Source organism: Apteryx mantelli, chromosome 24 (assembly GCF_036417845.1).
Source record: "Apteryx mantelli isolate bAptMan1 chromosome 24, bAptMan1.hap1, whole genome shotgun sequence".
Lineage (NCBI taxonomy): Eukaryota > Metazoa > Chordata > Aves > Apterygiformes > Apterygidae > Apteryx > Apteryx mantelli.
Window position 1 is genome coordinate 4,065,622 of NC_090001.1, and position 24,375 is coordinate 4,089,996.

General features: G+C 53.5%; 1 protein-coding gene across 1 annotated transcript in view; it reads left to right on the forward strand.

Annotated features, from left to right (window-relative positions):
* Positions 1–1,141: 1,141 nt before the first annotated feature.
* LOC136994107 (olfactory receptor 14C36-like) overlaps positions 1,142–24,375 on the forward strand; it is a gene marked incomplete at its 5' end in the record, with an annotated part of 94,653 nt that continues 71,419 nt past the window's right edge. Inside the window, 2 exons of the mRNA XM_067310359.1 lie at positions 1,142–1,876; positions 13,873–14,022. Coding sequence (XP_067166460.1) covers positions 1,142–1,876; positions 13,873–14,022 — 885 coding nt within the window. The remainder of the gene's footprint in view (positions 1,877–13,872; positions 14,023–24,375) is intronic.

The following is a 24,375-nucleotide window of genomic DNA, read 5'->3' on the forward strand; positions in this document are numbered from 1 at the left end:
ACTTGTGAGTGTGATTGTCCTTTAGCCGGGAGGGGTGCTAGCACAGGGCAGCGGGGAGCAAGACTCATGCACAGTCCGGATCCCCTGACTCTGTACAGTCACTGTGAGCCCTTTTCCTCTTGGACACACAAGTTCTACTGCTGAGCATAACTGAAATGCCAAAGATTTCTACTCCATCAAAGGATGCTCCCCCAGTGTGATGGAGGCATCTAGAAGCTCAAGAAATATAGAATGAGACCCCTTCACTGCAGCCCATTTTTCTGGAGAAAATGAGCGTTAAGATGTTGAACGGCCTTTCCACAAAATGGGCGGCTGTAGGATGTGTCCATAGAGCTAGTCACGTCCCACTTCCATTACAGCACCTGGAGAAAGGGTGCAGATGGCAAATCGATGTGAGGAAAGGGTCCATCTCTTTGGAACAGAGATGTTTAGAAAGGGTGGGGTCATCCCCTGCCTTCACCTCAGTGTTTCTTTTGCCTGCCGGAGAGGGAACTGGTGTGGCTGATTCAGATACAGACACCTCTGTTCAGGAGGGCAAGGTTGGGGGAGATGAATTCCTCACAAGGGTCTTCTTTTCCAGACACAACTGGCAGGAGTGCTGTATTCAGCTCTCACAATGATAAATAGAAAGTGTTCCCACTGGGTCATTGGACCGAATGCCCTTCTCCAGGAATCCAGGTACCCGTCTCCAGGAATCTCCACCAAATACTCGGGGCAATTTGATGCCTCTATTTACAACCGCAGCAGAGCAGGATTGACTCCTCTGGAAGCCACACCCAGAGGCCCCTGCTCTGCACAGCACACTCAGCCAGCACAAACCAGAGATAAGAAAAAGGGACTGAACCAAGCTGGAGAAGAGAGGAAATGTGGAGGGTTCTATTAAGAATAGTTTGGGATTTGGCTGAGAGAAAACTCTTTTAACCTACAAATGCCTTTTCCTTTTTGGACAGTGCCCAAAGCTCAGAGGAAGCAAATGCCTAACAGCAGTTTGCTGAATGAGTTCCTCCTCCTGGCATTTGCAGATACGCGGCAGCTGCAGCTCTTGCACTTCTGGCTCTTCCTGGGCATCTACCTGGCTGCTCTCCTGGGCAATGGCCTCATCATCACAGCCGTAGCCTGCGACCACCACCTCCACACCCCCATGTACTTCTTCCTCCTCAACCTCTCCCTCCTCGACCTTGGCACCATCTCCACCACTGTCCCCAAATCCATGGCCAATTACCTGTTGGACACCAGGGCCATTTCCTACTGGGGATGTGCTGCCCAGGTCTTTTTTCTTATCTTTTTCATTTTGGCGGAGTATTCTGTTCTCACTGTCATGGCCTACGATCGCTACGTGGCCATCTGCAAACCCCTGCACTATGGCACCATCATGAGCAGCAGAGCTTGTGTCAAGATGGCAGCAGCTGCCTGGGCCGCTGGTTTTCCCAATGCTCTCCTGCACACTGCTAACACATTTCCAGTAAGATTCTGCCAAGGCAATGTTGTGGAGCAGTTCTTCTGTGAAATTCCCCAGATCCTCAAGCTCTCCTGCTCAAACACCTACCTCAGGGAATTTGGGGTGCTTGTGGTTAGTGTTTGTTTATCTTTTGGGTGTTTCATCTTCATTGTGCTGTCCTACGTGCAGATCTTCACAGTTGTGCTGAGGATCCCCTCCGAGCAGGGCCGGCACAAAGCCTTGTCCATGTGCTTCCCTCACCTGACCGTGGTCTCCATGTTTATCAGCACTGCAGTGTTTGCCTACCTGAAGCCCCCTTCAATCTCGTCCTCTGCTCTGGATCTGCTGCTGGCCATTTTGTACTCGGTGGTGCCTCCAACAGTGAACCCCCTCATCTACAGCATGAGGAACAGGGAGCTCAGGGATGCATTGAAGAAACTGCTTCAACTGGTATTAGTGCAGCAGCAATGAGCTGCCCATCCTTTTTCACAAGTGGTTTCTAAGTACCTCAGACAACTCTTGTGCTTTGGGCATTCTCGCTGTGATCATCACGTTTGTGCAGAAGTGTTGGAATTCATCCCACTTGCTTACAGGCACAAACCCAGTCTGTCTGACCCAGAAGTCTTCTGTAAATGTGTCTATCACTGTGTCAGAGCTGGCCTCTCTCTAATAAAAGGGGATTTCCTCAGGGCACTGCTTGAAGGTTGGGCTCTCCTTCGAAAGCTGGAGCCAAGAAGGTGCTCAAGGGCTTTCTCCCTGAAAGGGCCTGTTGCTTTTCTGGGGATCTGCATTCAGCTCTCACTTGTGGGTGCCCAGTGCTCCTGGAGATGGTAAATGGTCAAGCGGTATCTGCCATATGACAAGGCTGGACACTGATGCCTGTCCTTCTCGAAGGGTGTATGGATCCATCAGGAGAGCGTAGGGTATCTCCAAGGGCACCATGTGCCTTGGGGTGGGCAGCGAATGGAGCTTCACAAAATCCAGTGGATTCATCCAAAGATAAAGGGCTAAACGCATGAATGTCCAGGCTAGTGAGAGCTCTGCAATCCCACGAGAGGCGTTGGGGACCCAGGAGGCCCAGGGAAGGGAGCTTGGAGAGTGGTCCACGTCACCTTCAACGAAAAGCCATGGGCTTTATGTAGTGACAGACCTGAACACAGCCTGAGCCATTTGACATGCCCTGCAATTGCTCAGAGCATCGTCCAGGCCCACAGAGGCCTCAGCAGGGGGTTGGGGTCCATTCCAGCTTGGCAGCTGATGGGGCAGCTGACACACACACCCCTGCACCTCTCCCCCCCGCCCCGAGCTGTTGTGCCTGCACGGGGAGGCTGTGGCTGTGGTGTGAGTGCCCAGAGCTCTGCAGCACCCTGTTGTGGGCACTGCTGCGGGGCCACCGCCAGCCTGGGCTGCTCTGCTGGGTGGGCTGGGGAGAGGGCAGAGGAGGTGGGGAGAGCCGGGGAGGACTGGGCTGGGCTGGGCTGGTAAGGGCCCAAGAGAAGGAAATGCCAATGTTAGCTCAGCTGTATGAACAGGCAGGGTGAGGACACACACTGGTGGGTTTGTGGTGCAGAGTGAGGGCTTGTGTCTGACCATTTGCTGATGATACAAACCTGGGAGGAGCAGCTCATAGCCCAGAAGGCTGTGCTGCCATTCAGAAGGACCAGGACAGGCTGGAGAGGTGGGCGGAGAGGAACCTCCTGAAGTTCAACAAAGGCAAGTGCAGGGTCGTGCACCTGGGGAGGAATAACCCCATGCACCAGTACAGGTTGGGGGCTGACCTGCTGGAAAGCAGCTCTGCAGAGAAGGACCTGGGAGTGCTGGTGGACACCAAGTTAAGCATGAGGCAGCAATGTGTCCTTGTGGCCCAGAAGGCCAATGGTATCCTGGGGTGCATCAGGAAGTGTTGCCAGCAGGTCGAGGAAGGGGAATCCTCCCCCTCTCCTCAGCCCTGCTGAGGCCACACCTGGAGTACTGTGCCCAGTTCTGGGCTCCCCAGTCCAAGAGGGATGTGGCACCGCTGGAGCAAGTCCAGCGGAGGGCTACAAAGATGATGAGGGGACTGGAGCATCTCTCTTATGAGGAAAGACTGAGAGAGCTTGGCCTGTTTAGCCTGGAGAAGAGAAGGCTGAGAGGAGATCTTATCAACGTGTACAAGTATCTGAAGGGAGGGTGTCAACAGGATGGGACCAGACTCTTTTCAGTGGTGTCCAGAGACAGGACGCGAGGCAACGGGCACAAACTGAAACACAGACAGTTCCATCTGAACATGAGGAAAAACTTCTTGACTGTGAGGGTGACAGAGCACTGGAACAGGCTGCCCAGAGAGGTTGTGGAGTCTCCTTCTCTGGAGATATTCAAAACCCACCTGAATGTGATCCTGTGCAAGGTGCTATAGGTGACCCTGCTTGAGGAGGAGGGTTGGACTAGATGATCTCCAGAGGTCCCTTCCAAACTCAACCATTCTGTGATTCTCTGATTCTGTGATTCTGTGACTGAGGCACAAGTGACCTCACAACCACAAACAGCAGCCACATGACCAGCACTGGCCTATCAGGCCCTGAGACACAAGTGACCTCACAAGCCCCAAAGCAGCAATGTGCTGGATGCTGTCTAAGCAGGCACTGAAGCAAAAGTCACCTCACAAGTACAAAAAGGAGCAATGGGGCTGCTGGAGGCCTAGCAGATCCTAAGGCCGAAGGACTCCACAAACACAAACAGCAGCAAAATGCATCGAGCTGGACTGTCAGGTGCTGAGGCTGAAGTGACCTCGCAGGAAGCCATGAAGCCATATATCTGCTCCTGGCCTGTTAGCGACTGAGGCACAATTGACCTAAACAAGCACAAACAGCAGCAATGGGCCTGCTCCCCGTTTATGAGGCACTGAGACACAAGGCACCTCACCATCATCACCAAAGCTGTGGGAATGCTGTTGGCCTACCAGCTTCAGAGGCACAACTGACCTCACAAGTGCAAATGGCATCGACGTGCCTGCTGCTGCCCTAGCTGGTACCGAATCACAAGGGATCTGAAAAGTGCAAACCTTCACAGAGGAGAAGCTCACCTGGGCCACTCGCATGGCCCTTGATTACGCTGTTATCACTCCGTACAGAACAGTCTTCTGCAAACACCTTTCATCTCCTGGCAAGACTCTCTGCAGGTCATGCGACAGCTCCACTCTGTCACCCTGGGCACAAATCACAAAAGGGAACAATTGGTCTTGCTTTTCCTTTATCACCATCAAGCCCGAGCTGGGAGCCTTTGCACTGCAGCACCTACACAATGACAGCAGGATGCCACTTCCACTCCTAGTGCCCAGGTGCAGAGATCAGCTGAGGGAGCAGCTGCACTGGAAAGCGTTTCGGACACTCTCAGATCAACTCAGCACTGCAGCAGGCATCAACCTGACGCCAGACCTCTGCTCTGCCCCCTAGTCTACAAACACACTGTCTCTGCCCCTCAGAGCTGGCTGGTCTGCTACATACAACCAGGTGCCAGCAAGAAGAGATGGATGCAGGATACTCGCCACTTGCACACTCCCCAGCCACTGCTCTGCTCGCTGCCTTCCCTTGGCTCCTCAGCCCAGACACACAGGGAAGCTCTTGTGGAAACACCACAAGGCGGCCAAGGCACTCTAGGCTCACAAGGCCTGTGCAAATGATCAGCACGAGATCAGGCAGCGACAGAGGTGGCTCCTTGGGCAGTGCTGCTCTTTTCAGGGGGAAGGAGCCTGCTTTCTTTGGGCACAGCAGGCTGCTGCTCTCCACCCTCATCCCCTCCAGAACCTCCAGCTAGGCATGGATGGATGGGGATTTTCTTTAGGTATACAGAAGTTACAGATACAATGGAGAAACAGTTGAGAGTCCGGAAGGCCTCCTGAGCCCAAAGGAACCTCCTTCCTTCCCTTTAGTTACTTGCACAAGGAGCCCCGAGTGAAGGGACAAAGGGTGCAGGGGTTTTGAAAAGAGGCCCAAGCAATGAGACAGCCCCAGCCTGGAGGTCTGCTCAAATGCCAGCTGTCCTGGCTGCGCAGGCTCTGCAGCAGCAGTCCAGGCTCCACAGCTGGGTCCACAGAGCACTGAGGGCTGGGTGCCACGGGCAACCTGGCCCTGGGCACATCTTCACCCCTCGCAGAGCCAGCAGCCCAAGAGCTCTGAAACTTCCTCAGGTCAAGCTACGGACGCTTTGGGGCACTCACACAAAGGCACCCAAGACACGCTGGCATTTATTGTAAGGGTCTTGTACTCATCCTATATGGCACCGCAACCTTCTAGGAAAAGTAAGGGGCACAATAGCATTTTCTGAGGGGGCTGGCAGTAACAGCAGTTGTGGGAGGAGGAATTTGCAGCACAGCAGAGGTACCGGGAGGTGAACCCACACCCCAAGTCACCCACTGATGCCAGGTGCATTTATGGAAGCCTTCGCATCTGTATGAAGCCTCATCTCATCCATTTGCAGCTGCTTTCACAGAGGGCTCACGATGTTGGCAAAGATCTTCACAGGTGTCCTGCCTAGTTAAGAGGTGGGAATAGGGTCTTCCAGAGTGGGACATTTCCATGTGTCCTAGATGACCATCCTCTGATGAGACAAATTGCAATGCTGCAATGGGTCTCTCTCCACTCTTTAGAAAAGGCCCATAGGTGATTCTTTCAGTCTACTTCAGTGAACGTGTCCCAGGAGGAGGAAGCACAAGGGACAGAGAAATTCATGCCTTCAGCTGGACCACTGTTGCTGAGCAGAGGCAGGCTCCTGGGACAGAGAGAGCTCATGGCAACGTGGCAGCACTGCTGGGAGACAACTCTTTGCAGGAGCAGCTCCCCTGTCAAGAGCAGCAGGGCTCTGGGCACTGCCTGCTCTTGCTGACATCCATGAGAGAAGGCAGAGAGAAGTGAAAGGGAGTGTGGAGTGGGAGGCCAGAGGAGAGCTCCTTGTGGGAGGAATCTTCACAGCCTTTTGCACGGTAAGCCTGTGGCTACAGGGCAATGCTACTGCTGTTGCTGCAGGGGTCTTCTAAACCCAGCCCGTAATGGAGAGTTTTCTTAAGGCTTGCTCTCCTGGCTTCTCCAGAGTGCAGGAGGGGATTCCCTGCCACAGCATGCCAGGGACAGGGTGTCCTGCTGCCTTCTGCCAGGGAGAGCTGCATGGGTGTGAAGCCAGGGTGTGCCACAGGTCTAGCCAGGGCTGTCATTCAGAGCAGTGTTCCTGCACCCCAGGGTGCTGTGTGCCCCGGGCAGTGAGTCTGCTGCCTGCGAGGGTCAGCACTCAGCCTGCCCAGCAAACTCCCCACAGCGCTGCAGGGAGAAGCTCTGGGTGGGAGGAGAGAGCCCATCAGGGCAGGTTGAGTGTACTGTGGAGAGGGTGGTGCGTGGGTCAGGGCTGCTCACAGCTCCAGCTCACCCTGAGGACATTTCTGGAGGGCACTTTTCAAAAGGAAGGTCAAGGCAGGGGCTACTTCAAAGGGAAGGAGCTTTCCTTCTAGGCTGTGTGCTTTGAGTTCCCTAATTTGGGGAGGGGGAAAACAGGAAAGAGTTTTGTGCTTTGGGAAGGAACTGAGACTCTCAACCCTTCCCTCTCAGAGATCACACGGTCTGTGAGAAAGCTCAGCAAACCCCTTCAACCCCTCCTCAGCCTACAGACAGCACCAGCATCACCTTTATGGCCTTGTCAGGGATTTTCTGACCTGCTCCTCAGGACCTTTGAGCACAGCAATGCCTCTGCCCAGCGCCCTGTCCCGGTAGGTTTCTGTCAGGCAGAACTGAGCGTGCAGAGGGTGGGATGGGGTCTGTGAGCACCGTCAGGGAAAAGACATTGGGATAGAGAAGGAGTTGCCAGCAGGGAGAGTTCCAGGCAGCAAGATGGGCAGGGAATGAGAAGGAACTGCAAAGAGAGTCGCCATGAGAGGAAGGATTTGGGCAAGTCATGGTCAGTCCCTCTGATGCAGGCACCTTCCTCTGAGCCAGTCCCCTGTGTCTCTGCTGATGAGCAGATGGTAAATTGGAGTGAGGAGAGGGTCTATCGCATTAGAGCAGAGACATTTAGAATGGGTTGGGCACCCGCTGCCTTCACATGAGGGTTTCCCTGCCTTGCTAGAATGGGAGCTGGTGTGGCTGCTTCAGATACAAACACCTCTGTTCAGGAGGGCAAGGCTGGGGGAGATGAATCCCTCACAAGGACCTTCCCTTTCCAAGACAGCTGCCAGGAGAGCTTGTCAGAGTCCAATTCTCCCTGACCAGGTCCTTTTAGCTATTCCACACATGGACAGTGTAATGTTTAATATCAACATTTACTTCTTTGAAGATATTGGACATTACACAGGATTTTTGATTTAGCAGAGTGACACAGCAATATGCTGAAATCACAATACAAGTGTGAGTTACGCTTAGCAAAATAGAGCAATTGCAGTATCAGTTCAATCACAACACCAGTGTGATCCCCATTACTGGTCTCTATACTGTGCTCACCGTCACAACACTGGGCATCCGCAGTCACTGGGAAGGAAGACATGGGATGAAACCGGCTTGATCCCATTGCTCTCTTCCAGGTTCTTTTGTTAGTTGTTCAGTTTTTATACTCCGTGTTGGGCTGAGCCACGAATACACTCCCACTCATGCTGGTATGGCTAACTGAGGGGGACATTCACACTCTTTTCATGAACTCAGGGGAAAACACTGACACCAGCTGATCCACTCAGTTGGGGTGTAGTCACTTGATCCACTCAACTGACATAGCTGTTTATCTAAAACCAAGGGTACCTTCCAGTCCTGGTCCCCTTTGTGTTGAGATAAAGTCAGCTTTCTGTGCAACAGCTGTGGTCAGTCACACCCTACCTTATCCCCTGAGCTCCATGGGCACATGCCCCTTGCCCATCTCCCCTGAGCCTTCTTCCATTGTAGGGGTTTATTGGTTGGTCCAAGTGCTATATTCCTCTCTCCTTCTGCTAAACAGAGAATATTCCCACTGGGTCACCGGACTGAGTCTCCTTAGCTCAGCTCATGGAGCCCAAACCCCCTCCTATCCCCACCAAAGAACTGGAAATGTTTGTCCCCTTCCTCCATTTACACCCCCCAGCAGAGCAGCACTGACTCCTCTGGAAATCGTTAGCAGAGGCCCCTGCTCTGCATGGCACACTCAGGCAGCACAAAGCGGAGCTCGAGCCGGGGAGCTGAACGAAGGTAAAGGAGAGAGGAAAAGTGGGAGGTTCTGTGAGGAAGGCAGGGGTTTGTCTCCCAGAAGACTGCTCTAATTTGTCCCTGTCTTTTCCTCCTTGGACAGGCCCCCATGCCCAGCGTCAGCAAATGTCCAACAGCAGCTCCTTCAACGAGTTCCTCCTCCAGGCATTTGCAGATACGCGGCAGCTGCAGCTCTTGCACTTCTGGCTCTTCCTGGGCATCTACCTGGCTGCCCTCCTGGGCAACGGCCTCATCATCACAGCCATAGCCTGCGACCACCACCTCCACACCCCCATGTACTTCTTCCTCCTCAACCTCTCCCTCCTCGACCTTGGCACCATCTCCGCCACTGTCCCCAAATCCATGGCCAATTCCCTGAGCAACACCAGGGCCATTTCCTACTGGGAATGTGCTGCACAGGTTTTTCATTTTTACTTTCTCATCTCAGCTGAGTATTTTGTTCTCACTGTCACGGCCTATGACCGCTACGTGGCCATCTGCAGACCCCTGCACTATGGGACCATCATGAGCAGCAGAGCTTGTGTCAAAATGGCAGCAGCTGCCTGGACCACTGGTTTTCTCCATGGTCTCCTGCATACTGCTAACACATTTTCCATACCACTCTGCCAAGGCAATGTCCTGGAGCAGTTCTACTGTGAAATTCCCCAGATCCTCAAGCTCTCCTGCTCAGACACCTACCTCAGGGAACTTCGGCTTATTGTGATTAGTATTTTTTTACTCTTTTGTTGTTTTGTTTTCATTGTGCTGTCCTATGTGCAGATCTTCACAGTTGTGCTGAGGATCCCCTCTGAGCAGGGCCGGCACAAAGCCTTCTCCATGTGCCTCCCTCACCTGGCCGTGGTCTCCCTGTTTATCAGCACTGCAATTTTTGCCGCCCTGAAGCCCCCCTCCATCTCCTCCCCAGCTTTGGATCTGGTGGTGGCTGTTCTGTACGCAGTGGTGCCTCCAACAGTGAACCCCCTCATCTACAGCATGAGGAACAAGGAGCTCAAGGATGCCCTGAAGAAACTGGTTCAACTGGTCCTACTTCAGCAGCAATAAGTTGCCCATCTCTCCTCACAAGGGATTTCCAATTTACCTGGGCAAGTCTTGTGCTTTGGGCATTCTCTCTGTGATAATTCCGTTTGTAAATGCTGGAATTCATCCCACTTCTCCAGCAGCACAAACCCTTTCTGTCTGACCTGGAAGCCTTCTGTAAATCTGCATAGCACTGTGTGAGGGCAGGCCTCCCAGCCATCATGTCTGAAATAAAAGGGGATTTCCTGAGGACAGTGCCTGAAGGTTGGGCTCTTCTTCCCAAGCTGGAGCCAAGAATGTGCTCAGGGAGTTGCACCCGAAAAGGCCCTTTGCTGTGCTTGGCCTTTCCATGGGCTAAGGGGCATGAGCTCCTAGGGTGATGTGTTTGGGCAGGAGGGCTGGAGTCAGCTGTAACTTGTGGGTGCCCAGTGTCCCTGGAGCAGGTGAGTGGCCAAGTGGTGTCTGCTGGGGACTGTCTGCCATATTACAGGGCTGCTGAGAGATGTCCATGCTTCTGGAAGGGAATATGGAGCCAGCCCGAGAGCACAGGGGATCTCCTGGGACAGCATGTGCCTGGGATGGGCAGTGAGTGGAGACTCCCAAAACCAAGTGGAGTCGCCCAAAGGTAAAGGGCTAAACCGAAGAATGCACTGAATGAGAGCTCAGAAATCTCAGGAGAAGCAGTGGGGACCCATCAGGCACAGGGAAGGGAGTGTCCCTCCCCACCCTCAGACTGAGCTGCTTTGCTGGGTGGGCTGAGGAGAGGGCAAGGGAGGTGGGGAGAACTGGGGAGGGGCTGAGATGGGCTGGAAAGGGCCTGGGAGAGGCAAAACGCCAGCAGGCAGCTCCTGTGTGTGAACAGCAGTGTGGGAGCACCCACCAGTGTGCTTGCAGGCAAATGGAGGTCTCCTGGGAAAGGCACCAGGACCTGGAGGGTGCAGAAGAGAAGAGCCCAGGGTGTTCCCTGTGTTGCATGGACACACTGGGGAAGCTGCCCCACAGCCATCGTCCTGGACCAGCCCCTCACATCGCCCCTTCCCACTGCTGGCTGCTCACCCCAGCTGTGGGGTGGTGCATGGCCAGCTCCATCCTCCTGCAGGTCTCCATATCCCGATGGAGGGGAAGAGGCCAGCCTTGCATGGTCACTCTTCTGCACCAGACCCCAGCAGATCTGGGAGCACGGCTGTCTGCTAACAGCTGTGGGGGGCCCAGCCTGGACTGGGCAGAGGCCAGGTGCTTGTATCCCCCAGACTCTGGGGGAGCATTTCATAATCATTGAATAATACTCCAGCCCTTTCCATGTGCGAGGTCTCTGGTTCCATCTCCAGCAGAGTTCTGGCTTTCCTCACTCCATCCCTGTGTGCACAGAAAACATCTCAATGCTCCCCCTGGGTAGCCCGTCCTCATTCTGCCCTCTCTGCTCTTCCCCCTTGCACCCTGAGCATGGGTGGTACTGCCAGGGCAGAGGTGGAAGAGCACCCAGAGTGGCTCCTCAGGGAGATCCCTGGGGAAAAGCTGTGCCCAGTCCCGACCTCATGCCCAGCCCCAGCGAGGCAGAGGGGAGCTGCCCTCTCCCAAGCCACCCTGGCAGTGCACTGGACAGGTGATGCCTTTGTGGGCAGCCAGGCTCCAGGTTCAGGCTGGATGCCAGCTCGAGGGCAGGCGTGCCGGGATTTTCATGGGCTTCCAGTGGTGAAGGCAAGTGGGCACACGTGCAAATGCAAAGGCTGGGGGTGGAAAAGGCAGTGTGGGGCTGGTGAAGGCCCTCCCTCTGGTCCCCATGGGGAGGAGAGTCCCCAGGCAATGCTGAGCTCCACTTTGGCCAACGGGAGGGGAGCACAGGGCAGAGTGGAAGAGGCAGATGGAGCCTCTCAGGATGCATGAGGGAATTTTCCAAAGCCCGGGACTGAGCCAGACACCTTTGCATCTCACCCCTGATGCTGCCCCAGCCAGGCTCGCTCTGCCCTGCCCGAGGAGCTCTCATCCCTGTTCCAGCCATGCTGGAGCAGAGGCCGAGGAGCTGGAGGTGCCTCAGGCCAAGATGTGCCAGCCCTGGGGAGCTGGCCCCAAGGACAGGGCAGGCCAAGCCCCTTCTCACATGTCCCATGCTGCTGGGAGGGCAGCACAGGGATGGGGGAAGAGCCTGTTCCTGCCTGGCAGCCCTGCAGAACCTTTTGCAAGGGAGGCAAAGGTGACAGCCGCTGTGCTGCAGCAGCACTGTCTGCGCCCCCTCCATGAGGCCTCTGCCACATCCCTGCCCACCCCTGTCCCTGCCTGGCCTGCTGCCCCCTTGCTCCCATCCCCTGGCCCCTCTCCTGGCAGTGTGGGGACCAGCTCTGCAAGCAGGAGCTACCTGGCCCCAGACCATCCCCACCTCTCCTCATATCGGGGATCAAGCCCCAGCCAGGCATCAGGACACCTGCTCAGAGGCAGAGGAGGACAAGGGAGAGTGGGGCTGGACAAGGGCTCTGCCTCTCACCCACCAGGATCACAGCACGTGGGAAAGACAGAGCCTGTCTCTGTACCCGGTGTCTTCCCATTCATGGAGTCACAGAGGAGTTTCAGTGGGAAGGGACCTCTGGAGGTCTCTAGTCCAACCTCCTGCACAAAGCAGGGCTGCTTGGAGCCCTACAGTCTTGTCTGGAGATTTTTGGACTGTGCCTGACCCCGGTTACCATGCCCAAACCTCCTCTGCTCCTCTTGTCTGGGTACTGCGGGATGGCACCTCTCATCGGTGGGGCACTGCCCTGCCTGCCTTGCCAGCACCCTTGGCTCCCGACTCCCCTTCCCACATGGAGCAGCCCCACTCTTGCTGTTCCCAACAACATCCTCTTTGTAGCAGGAACCCAGAGGCAAATGGTGCTTAAACACGTGAGCTGGGATACAGAAACACTTGCTCTCATAACTGTGCATCATCAAATCAGACCCCAAGTGGCTGCCCTCACTTTTTCATTCAGCTGTTCGTCTGTGGGCAGTGTTACGTGGGTAGGGGCTGAAATCTGAAGCCCTCCTTACACCTTTGAATTGGCTTTCAGGCAAGAGTTGCTGTGGGGATATGCGGTCACCTTTTGTACCTACAACCTTCTCTGGGATCTGCTCGGATCCCAGCTTCCCTTGCCAAGGCTTTCTTGCCTGTAGTGAGGGGGCAGGTCTGAGGCAGAGATGGGGAGTCAGGTCAGCAGGATGGGGACAGGGTCAGGTCAGCACCCAAGAGGTGCAGGGCCAGGCACAGGCATGTGCACAGCATAACTCAGGCCAGGCCCCAGGACAAGGGGAGCAGCTCTCCAGCAAAGGGCAGGAGGCCCCGCAATGAGGCCATTCACTCTCTGTCTGCCCTGCTCTTGTGTCCAGCAGATCCCCTCCCTCTCTGCCTGCATTTCCACTGGCACTGCTCACCAAGAGATGAGCCCTGGATCCAGCCCTTGCTCCCTAAGAGATCACTCTGGCACTCTGAGCTCGTCCTATGGAGCCCACAGAGTTCAAAAGCAGAGCAGAGGCCCTTTTGTGGTGCAGTTCCTTGGGTGTATTTTCAGCTCCATCTGTGAAGAACGGCCTGAGTTCAGGCACGTCACAGGGCAGATCTCCTTTTATTATGGAAATGTTATTCTGGAGGCCAGTGCTGGCAGAAAGGTGCCCAATGCCTGGTTCTCTTGGTGCTCACAGGAATGCACCACCACCACATTACGACAGTGCTTAGGCCATATACAAACCTCAGAGCACAGCAGGCCAGTGTGGACATGAGGAAAGGAAGCCCTGAAGAAAGAAAGTCCTGCTACTGTTGGTGGTTGAGTCTCCAGGAAGGCTGCAGCCCCCATGCAAAGGCTGCAGTGAGGAAATGTGGGCTGTGGTAGTGGGGGGGGCTGGTCCTGAGGAGCAGAGGGTCTGTCCCCACAGGCTGCATCCAGACTGCCCTGCTGCATCCAGACCCTCCACTCCCGCTCCACTGTGAACGATGGCAGCACGGTATGGGGAAGGGACCAGCCCATGCAGGGGCTCGCAGAAGAGGTGTGTGAGATCACACCCTGACTGTGGCCAGGGAAGCTGAGCTCTCCTAATGGACACAGGACCCATCGTCTCACCCCGCCTGTACTCACCTGAGCTCCCTTGGTGTCAGTGCCAAGAAAGACACTGCAAAGGGAAACTCTGCTCATTGCACTGGGGGAAAAAGAAGAGAGGCAGAAAGATCTGGGCAGCACATCCCCAGTAGGAAATGGTCCTGGTGTCCCACAGGGAATTAGCCATGAATTTGGGGACAGTGACAGAGATGGAGTGAGGGTCGAGGAGGGAGATGTTGAGGAGGAAGAATTACATGGGGGTGTGGAGGCGGTGGTCGCAGGCTACGGCTGTGATGATGAGGCCATTGCCCAGGAGGGCAGCCAGGTAGAGGTCCAGGAAGAACGCAAAGTGCAAGAGCTGCAGCTCCTGTGTGCCTGCGAATGCCTGGAGGAGGAACTCATTGAAGGAGCTGCTATTGGACATTTGCTCCCTCCTGGCTGAGGAAACTGTCTGAGGAAGAAGAGTCATTGACAAGTTAGGACAGACTTCTCTGCGGAAAATTTTCACATAACCTCCCCCAAACGCACACACATTACCTCTCGCCATCTCAGCATGACTGTCATTGAGCTCCATGGCTGGAGCTCTGGTCTGTGCTGGCTGAGGTTGCTTTGAGGAGCAGGGGCCTCTGCCCGTGGGCTCCAGAGGAGTCAGCCCTGACCTACAGCACTGCATACATGGGAGCAGGGGTGACTCAACTTCTATATTCACCTTTTGAATCAGATTTAATCCACTGCTCATGTAGAAGGGCTTTCAGCATCTTCTCTCCCAGTTCTAAACAATGGGAGTTCATTAAGAGTTTTAAGGATTTGTTTGTTTTGTTTTGTTTTGTTTTGTTTTCTTTTCTTTTCTTTTCTTTTCTTTTCTGTTAGGTGCCCTTCTCACACCCGAGGAGGATTCTTGGAGACAGAAATCCTCAGCACTGCTACTGCACTCAGAGTGACCAGCTGTGATTCCTGAGAGGCAAAAGATTTCAGCATGGCTTTAGTGCAGAGTGAGCAGAGCTGGTCTGCCCATCTGTCTTCTTCCCAGCTGCCCTGTGCTCACACTGCAGAGGTGGAGGACAATTGCACTCATGTTACCCTAAAAAGAAACGACACCAGTGAGGGCAGAGGAAGCCAGTCTCAATGTGCAGATTAACAAACTAAGCACCCTTTCCTTGAGCATCTGAGGGACATCTCAGCACTCCCCTTCTAACCAGGAGCACCTTGGACTCATTCCAGTTGCCCACATGCAGCCTGCCAGCAGCATTTCCATGGCCTCAGTATCTAGGTGGCTTCTCCATGGGGCACCTAGATAACACCAAGATGCAATGGGGGATCTGTGGCCTTCTGGAGGGCAGAGTGCAGCCCAGCTGGACACCCCAAGGAAACAGTGGAATGTCCTAAGATGGGGTGTCCTGAAGAGAGAGTTGGCTCATTCCCAGCCCCCCCCACTGCATTGCCCACAGCCCCACGCGTTAGAGGGGTGCTTGGGCACCTCAGTGTCAAGGACACATCTGCATGGCAGGACCCACAGGGTGAGTGTCTGAACTGCATCGGAAACCCCCCTGCCCAGAGAGTCCAAGGGCAAGGACAAGGGCAGCATGGACAGGTGGGTACCGGAGAACAATCCCATGATATTTCTGCTGAGGGAGGGAAGCACAGGGAGCTGTGCCATAGCTGTGGCGCTGCAGCCCAAATATCTGCAAATGTCTTCAGCCTGGGGCACAGGCAGGAGCAGGTGGAGATGCACAAGCTTTCACAATGCTGCTACATGGCTGGAATAACAGAAATGTGTTGGAATCGCTCAAACCACTGGAGGGCTGTGATAGCAGGCTACAAGCTCTTCAGGGGAGATTGTCGTGGAAGATGAGGTGGGAGGATGCCCTTAGTGTGAAGTGGCAGCTCAGATGTATGGAGGTCTTGCCTGGGATGGACCAGGGGCAGGGTGAGAGCTTGTGGGTGAACGTGACTTTCAGACCACTCAGTTAGGCTGAGGAGGTGGATGCATCTCCTTGAATCAATGTGAGAAGCCTGTGGATCACAGGGCCTGCTTCTTTGCATGGAATTTCATCCCCCTGTCACAGCAGAGTGCAAGCAGTGCAGGAGGTTTCTGGAGGGTGTCAGGACATTGAGAGGGCTGACCACTATGACAACAAGGCTCTTCTTTGAAAGGTTGTGGAGATCGGGGGAGGTGCCAAAGACGAGAAAAAGGAAAATGTTGTGGCCATCTGCCAAAAAGGCCACAAGGACAACTCGGGGAGCTGCAGGCCATTCTGCCTCACTTGAGTGTGGAGTGTGTCATGGAGAGATTCATCTTGGATCACCTTTCTGGGCACATGAAGGAGAAGAAGGTGACTCGGAACAGTCCACATAGATTAAGTGAAGGGAAATCATTCCTGACCAACCTGATTGCCTTCTGTGATGAAAGAGCTGTCTTGTGGAGGAGCGTAGAGTAGTGGAGGTCCCTTACCATGATTTTAAGCAAAGTGTTTGACACTGTCTCCCACAATATTCTTGTATACAAGAAAGGTGTTGTGATAGGCTGGGTAGACAACCAGATGGCTAAAAAGCTGGTTGGATGATCGAGCTCAGAGGGTTTTCAGGAAGGGGTTGTTCTTTCCCTGGAAGCTGCTGACAAGTGGAGTACGCAGGGGTCTCTACTGCCACCTGACCTGTCTAACAGGTGCATCAGTGACCTGGAGGAGGCAACTCTCATCACATTTGAGATGACACCTCATCAGGCAGAGCAGTCACATGCTTGAGGGCTGCCATTGGGAGGGACCTCAGCGGGGAGGAGGAATGGGCTATCAGGATCTTTGTGAAATTCAAGCAGGACAAATGCCGGGTCCTGCACTTTGCATCGACCAACACCCTGAAGCGATACAGGCTGGGGAGTCCCTGTCTGGGCAGCAGCTCAGCAGAAAAGCACCTGGGAGACTTTGTGGGCAGGAAGCTGAATGTGAGTCAGCAGCATTCCTTCGCAGCCACAGGGGACACAGCATCCTGGCCTGCATGAACCAGAACAAAGCCAGGAGATGGAGGGAAGTGATTATCCCCCTCTGCTCTGCCTCATTAGAGCACATCTAGATACTGCATCCATTTGGGGGCCCTGTAGAAGAGCACTACTGATCACTCTGAGTGATTTCAGGTGCAGGCCCCCAAGGTGATTGGGGGCTGGAGCACTTGTCCTGTGAGGAGAGGCTGAGGGAATTAGTTTGTTCTGCCTGGAGAAGGGAAGGCTTCTGGAGCAAATGGGAGCAGCTTCCCAACTCAAGGCTGCCACCCATAGTAAACCAGTTTTTACAGGGATTTATGGCAGGAGAATGAGAGAATAAATCAAGATTTAATTATGAAGGACTGTTTGTCCAGAATGGGCCCTCCTCACTGGCTACAACACCAGTTCACTATAAGACGACTCCCAATGAGTGTGATGCATGCAGAAAGGCATGGAATGAGGGTGATTGCCCTCTAACAGTCCTAAGGTCCTTTGCAGATCAAGCAAAATCCAGAAGGATTGGGAGGGCCTTCAACATCCTAGGCACACATTTGTAAGGGCAACTTTGTCACTGTGGGAGGCTGAGGGAGCTGGGTTTGTTCAGTGTGGAGAAGAGGAGGCTTTGGGCAGACCGAATAACAGCCTGCCCATCCCTACCAGGAGGTCATCAAGAAGATGGAGCCAGGCTCTTCCCCTTTGTGCACCATGGGAGGATGAGGCCCAGAGGGCATGAGCTGAAAGAAGAGAGGTTCAGGCTGGGGATAAGGACAAATGTTTTACCCATGCAAACAGTGAAGCACTGGGGCAGGTTGCCCAGAGGGTTTGTGCCATCTCCATCCTCAGAGGTTTTCAAGACCTAAATGACTGAAGGACTTAGCAAGCTGGTTGGAGCTGAGGGCTGAGCCTGCTGTGAGAAGGAGGTTGGGCTAGAGACAACCTGAGGTCCCTTCCAGCCTGAACCATTTGGCATTTCCTTCCACCACAGGTCTTCTCCTGTTGACCTTGGAGAAAACAGTCTGCTTACCGTCTTGTCATGCTCTGGTCAGAGTAGTTCAGATTCAGGGCTGCTTGGCAGGTACCCCCACATAGCCCTGGGTTTTCACTTGCTTCACCTTTCATTGCATTTTCCCCTCTTTTCCACCTTACAAGCTCTTCCCGTTTACCACCCTGATCTCCTCCCATGAAATCAGACCACCTCTCTTTACCCTGTCCCCATTGACCCCGCTTTAGCTGCCTTTGTACCTTCCTTTGCCTTCTCCGAGATGGTTGCCATGCTCATTTCCACCATTGCCAGCACTTCCTTTAAAATACTACCCCCTTTATTATCTGTAGGGTCCTGCAGTTCGTCATGCTGGTATCCTGTGAGAGGCCTGGCAAGATGGCATGAGGCATCTGCACACACACATTCAGAGCTGACAGAAAGGAGCTGGAGTGGAGAGGGAGCTGGAGAAGCTTGGAGATGAGGCCAACGGAAGCCTGCTGGAGTTGTGCAAGGGGAAGTGGCAGGTGCTGCCTTGGGGGAGTGACCCTGAGGAGAAGGGCCTGAACATTAGGAGGGATGCCATATGAGCCTGTGGTGCGTGCTCACCACAGATGAGGCCAGCTGCATACGGGGCTGCATTAGGAAGCGTCTGGCCACCCAGACAAGGACAGTTACTATCCCCCCTCGACTCAGCACTGGTGTGGCCACATCTGGAATCATGTGTGCCAGTGTGGGATGCCCAGTGCTGGAGGAACGGGGAGGACATGGAGAGGGTCCAGAGGAGGTCCGCCAAGATGGTGCTTGTTGCCTGCAGCACATGACCTGTAGAGGGAGGCTGAGGGACGTGGGCTACATTATCCTGGTGAAGTGGAAGCTAAGGGCAGTAGAGGCCTTGTTTCCTCCTACTACTTCCAGGGCAGGCCTGGGAGGTGCCATGTTGTTGTCCCTAACTCAGTGTTGCACCCCCCCACCCTCACACTGCCCACGCAAAGAGGCCTGAGCAAAGTGTGAGGCAAGGGATCACCCTACCCAGGGTCTGGGTGTCACTGCCTGCCCATGTTGTACGATAAAACACATCAAGGGTGACTTGGCATCAGAGTCACCTGCACATTTCCTTTGCCTACCTGCAATCAGGGCCTACAACTTTCTGCTCTAATCAGCCCCTAGGGAGGCTCTGTGAGTAACGGCCCTCAGGGGGACCCCTTAATGCTCCTGGAAGCTTTGGGACTGGCTTCTGAATTCAACTTCTTGAGAGGTTTGCTCAGTCTCCTCTCAGAATCTGACGTTCATGGACTCAGCACCAAATACACCTGAGGGGTCATTAAAATGCAAAAAGCCCTAACAAGCCCTGTCTATCCCCATAATTTCCTTCAGTCCTTCAGTCCTCATGTGGCTAATTGGAGAGGTTTCAGGAGTGTCTTTACAAGAGGAAGATTTCAGTGAGAACCTAAAAAAAAAAGAGAAAGGATTTCTGCTGGTAACGTTTTCTTTCCTTTTCAGCTTACAGAATAAGTGATAGCCACATTCTCCAACTCATAGGGACTCAGAGGGTCTCCTAAGGAATCGTGATGTGTGAGAAAAGCAGTATTTCTGAGAGGAGACATGTACGAGCAGCCTTGCTCCTCACCTCCCCAGCCCTGCCATTTCTCTCCTCAGCCACTGGGGACCTACCTCACTCTTGTCAAAATCAAAGCTTTTTCCACTCCCGTCTGTAGCTGAATGTTAAAGCCTCTATGCACCAATTCCCACCTGCTTTCCTTCGAGAACTAGCTGCAAATAGACACAGGAGGCTTTTTCTTTATTGGGATCAAACAAAAGTAAAACATGATGGAGTTGAATGAAAAACAAAATAAACTCCTAAACTGTGCTTCAAGTCCAGGCTGCCTCCAGGGAGGTGCACTTTCCACAAGGGATAGCCTTAGTAGAAATGTTTTAGACAGACTGATAGGAAAGGAGAGAGGAAAAACCCAGTTAAGGCATTGTCTAAAGAGACAACTAGCCTCCTGAAGGATGAGGCAAGCTTTACACTCCCCGAAGCTCAGAGCAGCACCTAGAGAGAGCAGAGGTGTCTGAAGGAATAAAGAGAAAGGAGAGAAGGAAAAGTGGGAAACAAGGGAAAGTGCCTATGTCCAGACAGTCTGCTGCAAAGATGACTTTAGAAATGATCAATTTAATCAGGATGTGGGGAAATATGCGAAAGCTTACTGAGATTAAGTCCATAGCATAACAGACAAAGCAGTGGTACACCAGCTTGAGGGGTAGATGAAAATTTCTTCTCCTGAGATTCACAGCCTTCCTGACAATTTCCAGTGTTTCATCATGGGAAAACATGGACATTTATATTACAATGAGTCAGTCTCCAAATCCAATCCCCACTGACTAATCAATTTGGCAGACAGGGTTTATGCCTCTGGAGAAGTGGGATGAATTCAAGAATTTGTGTACAAATGACTATCACAGATAGAATGCCCAAAGCACAAGAGTTGCCCAAGGTAAGTTGGAAATCCCTTGTGAGGAGAGATGGGCAGCTTATTGCTGCTGAAGTAGTAGCAGTTGAACCAGTTTCTTCAGTGCGTCCTTGAGCTCCTTGTTCCTCATGCTGTAGATGAGGGGGTTCACTGTTGGAGGCACCACCGAGTACAGAACAGCCACCACCAGGTCCAAAGCTGGGGAGGAGAGGGAGGGAGGCTTCAGGTAGGCAAACATGACAGTGATGACAAAGAGGGAGACCAAGGCCAGGTGAGGGAGGCACATGGAGAAGGCTTTGTGCTGGCCCTGCTCAGAGGGGATCCTCAGCACAACTGTGAAGATCTGCACGTAGGACAGCACAATGAAAATGAAACACCCAAAGACTAAACAAACACTAATCACAACAGCCTCAAGTTCCCTGAGGTAGGTGTCCGAGCAGGAGAGCTTGAGGATCTGGGGAATTTCACAGAAGAACTGCTCTACAACATTGCCTTGGCAGAGTGGTATGGAAAATGTGTTAGCAGTGTGCAGGAGACCATAGAGAAAACCAGTGCTCCAGGCAGCTGCTGCCATTTTGACACAAGCTCTGCTGCTCATGATGGTCCCATAGTGCAGGGGTCTGCAAATGGCAACAAAGTGGTCATAGGCCATGACAGTGAGAACAAAATACTCAGCTGAAAAGAGAAAGTTAAAATGAAACACCTGTGCAGCACATTCCCAGTAGGAAATGACCCTGGTGTTGCTCAGGGAGTTGGCCATGGATTTGGGGACAGTGGTGGAAATGGAGCCAAGGTCAAGGAATGAGAGGTTGAGGAGGAAGAAGTACATGGGGGTGTGGAGGTGGTGGTCGCAGGCTATGGCTGTGATGATGAGGCCGTTGCCTAGGAGGGCAGCCAGGTAGATGCCCAGGAAGAGCCAGAAGTGCAAGAGCTGCAGCTGCCGCCTATCTGCAAATGCCTGGAGGAGGAAATCATTGAAGGAGCTGCTGTTGGACATTTGCTGACGCTGGGCATGGGGGCCTGTCCAAGGAGGAAAAGACAGGGACAAATTAGAGCAGTCTTCTGCGAGACAAACCCTTTGCCTTCCTCACAGAACCTCCCACTTTTCCTCTCTCCTTTACCTTCGCTCAGCTCCCTGGCTGAAGCTCTGGTTTGTGCTGGCTGAGTGTGCCATGCAGAGCAGGGGCCTCTGCTAACGATTTCCAGAGGAGTCAGTGCTGCTCTGCTGGGGGGTGTAAATGGAGGAAGGTGACAAACATTTCCAGTTCTTTGGTGGGGATAGGAGGGGGTTTGGGTTCCATAAGCTTAGTTAAGGAGTCTCAGGCCGGTGACACAGTGGGAATGTCAATATACTGATGCCCCGTGTTGTTACAGTGAGCACAGGATAGAGACCAGTAATGGGAACCACACTGGTGTTGTGATTGAACTGATACTGCAATTGCTCTATTTTGCTAAGTGTAACTCACACTTGTATTGTGATTTCAGTATATTTCTGTGTCACTCTGCAAATCAAAAATCCTGTGTAACGTCCAATATCTTCAAAGAAGTAAATGGTGATATTCAACATTACACCGTCCATGTGTGGAATAGCTACACCAGGAAGAACCTGGTCAGGGAGGATTGGACTCTGAGAATTGGCTCTCCTGCCAGCTGTCTTGGAAAGGGAAGATCCTTGTGAGGGATTCATCTCCCCCAGCCTTGCCCTCCTGAACACAGGTGTTTGTATCTGAAGCAGCCACACCAGCTCCCATTCTAGCAAGGCAGGGAAACTGTCATGTGAAGGCAGTGGGTGCCCGACCCTTTCTGGATGTCTCCATTCCAATGCGATAGACCCTCTCCTCACACCAATTTACCATCTGCTCTTCGTCTGTAGAGCGAGTGGGGAGTGACTAGCTCTGATGTACGTGTCCTGCAGCAGATTATATCTACCCCTTATGTGGAAAGACTGTCCAAGAATTGACATCTATTTTCTCCGGAATATAATCTTCAGCAGAGGTGTCTCATTAGATATTGATTTAGCTTTTAGATAGCTCCATCTCACTGTGGGAGCATTCTTTGACAGGGTAGAAACCTTTGGCATTTCAACTGCTCTGAGGATGAGCATCTGTGCATCCGAAGAGGAAAAAAGGGCTCACCGTGACTTTCTGCAGAGTCACGGGATGTGGTCTGTCCATGAGTCTTGCCCCTCATGGCCTTGCGCTTGCACCTCACTCACCTAAAGGACACTCACAGTCACAAGTTTCTCTCAGAAAGAAACGTGACTGAGCTGAGAGCCGAGGACTTCAGGTTTTAAGGGAAGATCTCCACATTCTTCTCTCTCAGGCCAGATAGGGAGAGAGTGATGAAGAGCATGACAAGGTCAACTAATTCGCCAATCCCTTGGATTGCCTTTCCTGGAGTCGCACAGGTTTCAAGGGGGCTGGGGACAGCTTACTCCTATGCACACCCCTCTGTTGCACAACTTGCAGGGCAGCTGTCTGAACTGCAGCTGAAACTCCCCAACCCCAGGCAGCCCAAGAGAAGAACCAGAGCAGCAAGGCCAGGAGGGCAAAGAAGGAGCAACACAGTGATGCTGCTGCAAAGGGAGGCAAGGAGAGAGAGACAGATGCGCATGCAGGAAAGCTTTCATCTTCGCCAGCTGGACTTGCTACCATAAAGACAGCAACGCTGCAGGGCAGTTGCTCTCAGCCCCTTTTTCGGGCAGCATGAAATGGGCCCATGGCAGGAGATATACCCCTCTCCTCTGTCGCAGGTCTGGCTGCAGAGGAGGTGGCTCATGGCCTGCACTCCATGGCTGTCAGGGCAGAGGATCTGCTGGGTGGGAGCAGAGACACAGGGGACTGGCTCAGAGGAAGGTGTCTGCATCAGAGGGACTGACCATCACTTGCCCAAATCCTTCCTCCCATGGTGATTCTCTTTGCAGTTCCCTCTCATTCCCTGCCCATCTTGCTGCCTCGAGCTCTCCCTGCTGGCAGCTCCTTCTCTATCCCAATGTCTTTTCCCTGACGGTGCTCACAGACCCCATCCCACCCTCTGCATGCTCTGTTCTGCCTGACAGAAACCTACCGGGACAGGGCGCTGCGCAGAGGCATTGCTGTGCTCAAAGGTCCTGAGGAGCAGGTCAGAAAATCCCTGACAAGGCCATAAAGGTGATGCTGGTGCTGTCTGTAGGCTGAGGAGGGGTTGAAGGGGTTTGCTGAGCTTTCTCACAGACCTAGTGATCTCTGAGAGGGAAGGGTTGAGAGTCTCAGTTCCTTCCCAAAGCACAAAACTCTTTCCTGTTTTCCCCCTCTCCAAATTAGCGAACTCAAAGCACACAGCCTAGAAGGAAAGCTCCTTCCCTTTGAAGTAGCCCCTGCCTTGACCTTCCTTTTGAAAAGTGCCCTCCAGAAATGTCCTCAGGGTGAGCTGGAGATGTGAGCAGCCCTCACCCACGCACCACCCTCTCCACAGCACACTCAACCTGCCCTGCCAGGCTCTCTCCTTCCACCCAGAGCTTCTCCCCACAGCGCTGTGGGGAGTTTGCTGGGCAGGCTGAGTGCTGACCCTCGCAGGCAGCAGACTCACTGCCTGGGGCACACAGCACCCTGGGGGGCAGGAACACTGCTCTGAATGACAGCCCTGCCTAGATCAGTGGCACACCCTGGCTTCACACCCATGCAGCTCTCCCTGGCAGAAGGCAGCAGGACACCCTGTCCCTGGCATGCTGTGGCAGGGAATCCCCTCCTGCACTCTGGAGAAGCCAGGAGAGCATGCCTTAAGAAAACTCTCCGTTATGGGCTGGGTTTAGAAGACCCCTCCAGCAACAGCAGTAGCATCGCCCTGCAGCCAGAAGCTTACCGTGCAAAGGGCTGGGAAGATTCCTCCCACAAGGAGCTCTCCTCTGGCCTCCCACTCCACAGTCCCTTTCACTTCTTCTGCCTTCTCTCATGGATGTCAGCAAGAGCAGGCAGTGCCCAGAGCCCTAGGGGCCTTTTGTAAAGAGTGGAGAGAGACCCATTCCAGCATTGCAATTTGTCTCATCAGAGGATGGTCATGTAGGACACATGGAAATGTCCCACTCTGGAAGACCCTATTCCCATCTCTTACCTAGGCAGGACACCTGTCATGATCTTTGCCAACATCGTGAGCCCTCTGTGAAAGCAGCTGCAAGTGGATGAGATGAGGCTGTGTATGGATGCGAAGGCTTCCGTAAATGTGCCTGGCATCAGTGGGTGACATGGGGTGTGGGTTCACCTCCCGGTACCTCTG